Consider the following 7,476-nt stretch of genomic DNA (forward strand, 5'->3'; position numbering starts at 1 on the left):
GAAAAGTTTTCCCCAAATATAACAGAAATGGGATGATTTTGAAGGGGTTGAAAAGGATCCATGGAACCCAATGCTACTTTGTTCCCTATTTCACACCTAGACTTTTTGGGAAGGTGTGTGGGGTACAGCAGGTCGGTTCATCACTCCATGAATCCATCAGACATTTTCTTCAGCAAGTATGAGAGTGAAGGAGATAGCACTAAGGTTACAGCCTTGGCAATGGTGTTAGAACAGTGCTTATTTCAGCTTGTCCTCTGGGAGATCACCCATGCTTGAGGCTTATGCTTCCTTGGGAAGAGTTTGCCTTGCCAAAGCAAAGACCTTGAACATCAGCATTCAACCCAAGTTGTGGCAGTTCCTATTTGGAATAATAAAATATTTTTTGAAGTCTAATTTAAACATTTTTGCTTCCTGCTTAAGGAATGATGCTACTAGGCTATTCTGTGGTCTGGTTTGGGTCTTGATTTTCATCAGCTGGTCAAGTATGTTAACACCAGGATTATAGCAGATTCTGTTGTGATAAGACAGGGGGCAATGGTTTTAATTTTAAAAAAGGGAGATTTAGACTAGATATGGAAGAATTTTTTTTTACAAAGAAGGTGGTGCAGTTTTTTTACAAAGAGGAAAAGGTTGCTCAGGGAGGTGGTAGAAACCCCATCCCTGGAAACATTCAAGGTCAGGTTGGACGGGGCTCTGAGCAACCTGATCTAGTTGAAGACGTCACTGCTCACTGCGGGTGCTTTGGTCTGGGTGACCTTTAAAGGTCCCTTCCAACCCAAGGCATCCTATGCATTCCAAGCTGCAGTGAGGGCATGATTGTATGAACCCCGGACCTCAGCATCACATTAGATGTTGAGTGTTAAGGTCACAGCTGCCTTTCTGTGAGGAGAGGAAGGAAGGAAACTTTTGCCATCTTTACAAGTTACCCAGTTCTCAGGAGACTAAAAGAAACCTTTAATGAAATGAACGATCACAACCTTTGCATCTGTGTTGTAACTTAAATGAAGAAACAGAGCAAGATCTGCTCACCAGGAGTTACAAGGAGACAGCTGACTCAGCTCTGTCCTCAGCCTACAATTGCATGGAGAGGGTAATATCAACCTCCCTTTTAGAACTTGGTGACCACAGTAGGGCCCTTTTCCTTTTAAAACATATTGGACTGTTGAAAGGAACTAAAATAATTAAAGACCCATTCTTTCCCAAGCCTTCTGTTTTGTCCTCTGTGTGCAAAACCAAGAGCCTGCAGATATTTTTATCTGTTTGTGCATGAGAAAAGAATGTTTGTGGCATTTTCTTAAAATCTACTGTGAGACAGATAAATAATTTGTCATGAATTCTAGAGTCAGTATGTATATGTACATATATGCTTATACATGTATATGCATGTGTACATGTATATATGAGAATATTCATGTTTGAATATATATACATACCTAGATATACTTGTGTATATGTATATATAGATATGAAATAGAATTAAATCTTAATTATGTAGCAGTTACATGACATTAGAACAGTTAACAGAACTTAATGTAATTCTGTGTCAGAAATAAAATTAAAATTATCAAAATGATCCTAGTGACTTTTAAAATAAGTCTGTAAATCTGGGAAAATTGCATGTACTTCTGTTGGAGTTTGGTTGATTTCTTGAAAGAGAAGTGAAGACAAAATGTAGTACTTACGAAAACCATTGTCTCATCTTCACTTGGTCTATAAGGTGAGGACTGACCCTTCGCATGTAGATATATCCAGGCAACATAGACATCTCCATTTCAACTACTCACATGAGGTTCCCTGTACAGAAAACATGGACATATAATCAGTGGCTTCCTGGGGATGATTTGTCTCATCCTAAAGTAGACATCTAAAGCAGGATGGAGATACTTGAAGGTAAAACTGTCTGTTCCTTCTGCTAGTAGAAGGAATCTGGTGTAATTAACTCAGATGTAGACATATACCTTGCAGATGACTGAGGTGAAACCTACCTGATGAAACCAGTTCTGCTTTAGGTATAAATGTGGATGTCTGCTGGATGTTCTGGGAGTGCTTAGTCACATGCAGGTTCCCCACTTGCTTTCCAAGGTGTTAGTGGATGTTCCTGCTCCGGAACTAATGGCCAAGGATTATGACCCATGTCCTTTACTATAATTAGGCTTGTTCAGAATACTTTTATTTAAATCAGTTGGATTTACATGCAAACCTGGGCTGAACTGCTCTTGGTTTATGTCTTTTTTAACCAGTACATTTGTAAGCCTAGTTGTACATGGCCTCTGAAGATGAGACTGGATGCTCTGGTCAATCAGAAACCTTTGAATATTTTCTTTCATTTATTCCCTGTTGAAGTACAGGAAGGCACAAGTCTTACACTGGGGAACTCCTCAGTGCTTTTACCTCTGTATTCTTTTCCTCTGAAGTTTTTACATTTTTTTAATTTATTTTGTGTCCTGCTCTGGTAGGGAGGTTGGACTGGATGATCTCCAGAGGTCCTTTCCAACCACTATGATTCTATGATTATCTAGTTTTATTTCTGTGTGCTTCATTCTACAGAGTCTTCCGACATATGGCAACTCCTACATGCGTCCTCTGTTCTTATGGATTCGTCCATCTCTAACTTTGAAGTTGTGCAAGTTAGTAGAGATATATCCAATGACTTTTCCACTGCCAGAGACTTCTGTCTATCTGGTAAGTTTTCCATATCTTTATGGAAAATACTGGCCTGTGTGACTGAAACACCAAGAACAGTTTCTCCCCTCTCTTCCTCTCTCCCTCTCTCCTCTCATTCTTACATGGAAACATAGATTTTATGTATTTTTAAAGACTACCCTAGTGTCTAGGATTAAGAGGACCTTAAATAATTTATATGATTAAAGAAACAATGCATACAAAGTGTCATAGGGTGATTAGATAATTTTAACATCTCTTGGTCTCAGAGACCTCTTGCTTGTCCAGCCACTGTTCAATTTGGAGAATACTGTAGCAAATAATTAAAGGGATAATGTAATTATTTTCTAAAGAGCAGTCAAGGGATGTTCATCAAATCAGACAGATGGTAAAGCCTCCTACCATTGTCTAAAGTAACCTGTAGCTGTGGTGCATGAAGGCAAGGTGACTGAGAGCTGGGATGAGGCAGACTTTGGGCTGCAGTAGCAACAAAAGGAACTGGTTTAATCAAGAGCTTGACTAGAGAGCAGAGAATCCTTTAACTTCACATGACTGGCAAAACCTCAAATGCCACAGAGTGATAGAAACAAGTAAAAGTCAAGTTATTGCTCCCACTTATAGCAGAAGAGAGCCCTTGGACTGGTCCCATTTACTGCAGTAGGTAGTCCTCACCCTTTCCTTCTCCCACAACTGTTTGAAGGAGCCTTTCAAAAGGAAAAGTGTTGGATGCTCACCTCTGAGGACAAACTGGGACAAGTGAGAGCATCAATTTTCTTATTCTGAAACCTCCTCCTAGGGCTCCCTGGGGACTGTTTGAATTCAGCTGAGGTCCTCAGAACTTTATTAGAAGATGCTTTTCTTCTTCTAAGAGCTGTGATACCATTTGTCTTGCTGTATTACTCCATTTTAAAGCAAATATAACCTTTTATCCTTCGGCTATTTTGGAGAATGTTCTGGGAATTTGGGATCATTTAAGTCCTGTTATTTTGCTTCAGAGCAGAATCCATGTTGCTTGACCTATTGCAAAACCTTTCTTTTAAGCATCTTGTAGCTATGTGATACAAAATACTTTGGGAATGCATTTTTACCTGCTCTTTATCTTCATGCTTCACTTTACAGCTTGTTCAAAGAACCAATCATGTACAGTGGTTACCCTGGAAATCCAGCCTTCAGCAATAAGATGCCTTTTCTATCCTGACACACAGATGTGCTCACACGGGCTGCAAGGGCACAGCTGCTGGGTTTTACTCAAAGAGCCAGCCACCTATATCTATAGGAGACAAGGTAAGAGCAGGTTAAGGCTGTGGTGGAAGGAACTCAACTCTTGTGGCCTGTGCACAGTCCTCATTAATGGGTGAGAGGAAGTCCTCAGTAGGCCTAAAGCAGCATGGATGTCTCCTGGACAATTGTCCATTGCTGTTTCAGTGGAGTTCCAGCCAAGCAGGATGGGAAAATGTCTCAAAATATTTTTTCATAATAAGTCACAGAATCATAGTGTTACTATCTACTATTGAAGCAGGTATAATAAAGGAAGTTTGTTCTGTAAAAGATATTTTGCAAAATGCATAATGTTAAAAACAAATAGACAGAACAGTGAGAAAAGTCCAGCTCAGTCCTTTTCATCTGCAGTAGTTCTTTCTATATGTGCTGCCTTCGAAACAGAGAATGACATAAGATGTGTTGAAGACTGACTGTCACTTGAAAATGTTAAGGACCATCTCTGAAAGAAACAAAAAAAATCCACCCAAACCAAGATTAACTAATATTTTTAAAGTAGTGAAAATTATTGATTAGAGACATCAAAGTTGTGTGGAGAGGTAAAAATTATGTTGTTTGGCTATGTACTTACTTTGAACTCTAAGTTTTTGTTGGCTTTTTCCTTGATTTTTGGAAGATACTGCTTTCCTTTGGTGTAATATTGATTCTTCCTTTTATTAGAAGTATTTAGAAACTTTTAGGTAATGATAAGGGGGGGAGGAAAGAAATATTTCCTTTTCTGCTCACTGAGGTTTCTGTGAAGAACTGACAATCAATGAGAAGCTTCTGGGTTCCAACTTGATGAGAGGAAAAGGGGTTTATCGTTATCTACTGAAGTAAAATCACAGACTGACGCTGAAATCTAGTATTTGTAAATTTATGTACAGTTTTGGTTTTAGTCACTTGATTTAAAATTTGATTCCTGCCTATTAAATAATTTGTTCTAGTAGAGTAGTAGCAGGTATCACTTAGCTCTGTTTTAAAGTAAGGCATAGTTGAAAAATCTCTTCTGTGGGTTGATGGCTAATGTTTCAGTTAGTCCTTATATAAAAAGAAAGAAAAAAAACAGCTCAAAGTGTAATAACCTAATATTTCTTAATTTCCTGCAAGCAAAAAAAAATAGCGTCAGATATTATGTTTGATTTATAATTGAGATACTGGCATAAGTGGAAGAAATTGTGGCAGTATTCACAACAGAGAGTAAGGCAAGAGATAGCAATGAAAGTCTCACATTCCCTTCTCTGCCAGGTACAAGGCATATGTGTGCCTGTCTCAGAGTGAGCACCTGCACTTGTTGATTCCCATGTCAGGAGCAGCAATCCTGCATGGGACCGTGGGGAATTTGGACATGGATTGTGTTTGTTGCCTTCTGTTGAAGCTCTTCTGTCTTGTGTGATGAAACAGTCACTGAAAGGAGTCTGAAGTGCAAATCCTTCCAGATGAGAGCCCAAAGCAATGACCTCTGTGGTTATCTTTCCTCCTCTGACTTGCTATAAATGTTCAGATCTTAACTTTGTGCTTTTTAGAGTCATGGGAGAGGGGAAAGTCTGAAAAGCTCTTTCTCTTTTTATAGAAATGCTAAAATATATGTTCTAATGTGGTGGCTGATCTGGAAGAAATGTTTGAATAAGGGTTTGTGAAGTAAGCATTTGGAAAGTTAAATGTTTGTATCCAGTACCTAACATCTAGCCTAGCATGAAGTACTTTACAAGGAAAGAATAACACAAAATTGTCTGTTTCATTTAAAGAAGTGAATTAGACATTTAATAGCTTAAAATTAAGGGAAATTGGATTGATTTACATTTCTGCAGTAGTATTAACCTGAAAAAAGCAAATTATTTTTCCTGTGTTCCCTCCTCGGTAGATTTATTCCTGCCCATTTCTGGATCGGATTTAACCCCATCTGTGCACATCCCATCCCATGGAGATCTGATGGGCAAATCCAAGGTGATCCACATTGGTTCACAGTGGAAAAATATCAGCCAGTTCCTGGGGATCCCCTATGCTGCACCTCCCCTTGCAGAGAGGAGGTTTAGTCCTCCAGAGCCCTTCACTTGGGTGGAAACTTGGAATGCCACTGCAGCTCGGTAAGGAACCCCTTTGACCACCTGCAGAAGTTCTTCTCCATCCAGGTGTGTGAAAGGAGCTGGATATTAATGATGATGATATTGTTTTACGATCATTGAGTTCAAAAGCTTGGAATCATTTAGGTTGGAGGTATTCTATGGGCAGAACATTTGTGTGCATTATTTTTGTTTCATTTAGTCTTACAATACGAGTCTTAGTTTTTTTGCACTGAGGAATCAGAATGACAGATTGTGAACGTGTGTTTCTTTAATTAAAGAGGGATTGGGTGATGCTACTTAGTGTATCTGTGCTGTTGAACCTGTCAGGACAGTGGATTTCATAGAATCATAGAATGGTTTAGTTTGGAAGGGACCTTAAAGATCATCTAGTTCTAACTCCCCTGCATGGGCAGGGACATTTCCCAGTAGATCAGGTAGCTCAGAGCCCCATCCAACCTGCCCTTGGATACTTCAGGCATGGGGCTTCCACAACTTTTCTGGGCAACCTGTTCCAGCATCTCACCACCCTCATAGTGAAGAATTTCTTCCTAATGTCTAACCTAAATCTCCCTTCTTCTGGACTGAGTCCATTACCTCTTGTCCTCTCACTAAAAGCCCTTGTAAAAAGTCCCTCCCCAGCTTTCCTGTAGCCCCATCAGATACTAGAAGGCTGCTATATGCTTCCACTGGAACAGGCTGCCCAGAGATGTTGTGGGGGCTCCATCCCTGGAGGTGTTCAAGGGCAGGTTGGATGGGGCTCTGAGCAGCCGGATCTAGTGGAAGGTGTCCCTGCCCATGCTGGGGAGTTGGAACTTGATGATCTTTGAGGTCCCTTTCAACTCAAAAAAATTCTGTGAATTCTGAGTTGTGGAGGTGTTCACAGCCTAACCACAGTAGCCACATGGCCTCATGTACATTGAAGGGATCTGCTGCAATGTGGCTTTTTTGTTTCCTCAGATGCATGGTGATATTAAGTTAGAACACACACCATTAGTTCTTTGTGTCTGCAGCCACAGCATGGTCTCTGCTAGGGCTTTGGTAAAACCCATCTGCCTCTGTGGTCATTCTTTGAAGACCTCGTGTTGCAATGAGTAGTCTGACTGAGATGTTCAAAGTAATTTAGGGACCTTAGTTAATCAGCTCCTATCTGTTGAATTCTCAGTGCTTCCTTAGTGAGTGGAATAATTAGTCATTAGTCTCTATTATTAATTTAAGGTAAAAAAAAAAAAAAAAAAAAAAAAAAAAAAGAGGACTCAACCTCCTCGTTCCAACCCCCCTCCAAGCCAACCCCAACAAAAAAATACACAGAAAACGTCTTCCAGCTGTGGAGTTTCAAGCTGCTGGAGGAGCTGTGGACTTGGCTCAGCAGGTGGCAGCCTTTCCTCGGAGTCAGTCTGGGCACGAGGAGATCCCTGGAGCTGGAGGTGCTGGGGATCCTGATGAGCTGCTAAAAAAAAATAAATAATAAAAAACCAGCCATGAGAAGCAGTGA

General features: G+C 40.1%; 1 protein-coding gene across 1 annotated transcript in view; it reads left to right on the top strand.

Moving 5' to 3' along the window:
- The window catches only part of TG (thyroglobulin), a gene marked incomplete at its 3' end in the record, with an annotated part of 81,580 nt that overhangs the window by 72,451 nt on the left and 1,653 nt on the right, over positions 1-7,476 (top strand). The window contains exons 35-37 of the mRNA XM_010002286.1: positions 2,548-2,682; positions 3,781-3,945; positions 5,783-6,005. Of these exons, the coding sequence (XP_010000588.1) occupies positions 2,548-2,682; positions 3,781-3,945; positions 5,783-6,005 (523 nt within the window). The remainder of the gene's footprint in view (positions 1-2,547; positions 2,683-3,780; positions 3,946-5,782; positions 6,006-7,476) is intronic.

Source organism: Chaetura pelagica, unplaced genomic scaffold (assembly GCF_000747805.2).
Source record: "Chaetura pelagica isolate M959 unplaced genomic scaffold, ChaPel_1.0 scaffold27, whole genome shotgun sequence".
NCBI classification, from domain to species: Eukaryota; Metazoa; Chordata; class Aves; order Apodiformes; family Apodidae; genus Chaetura; species Chaetura pelagica.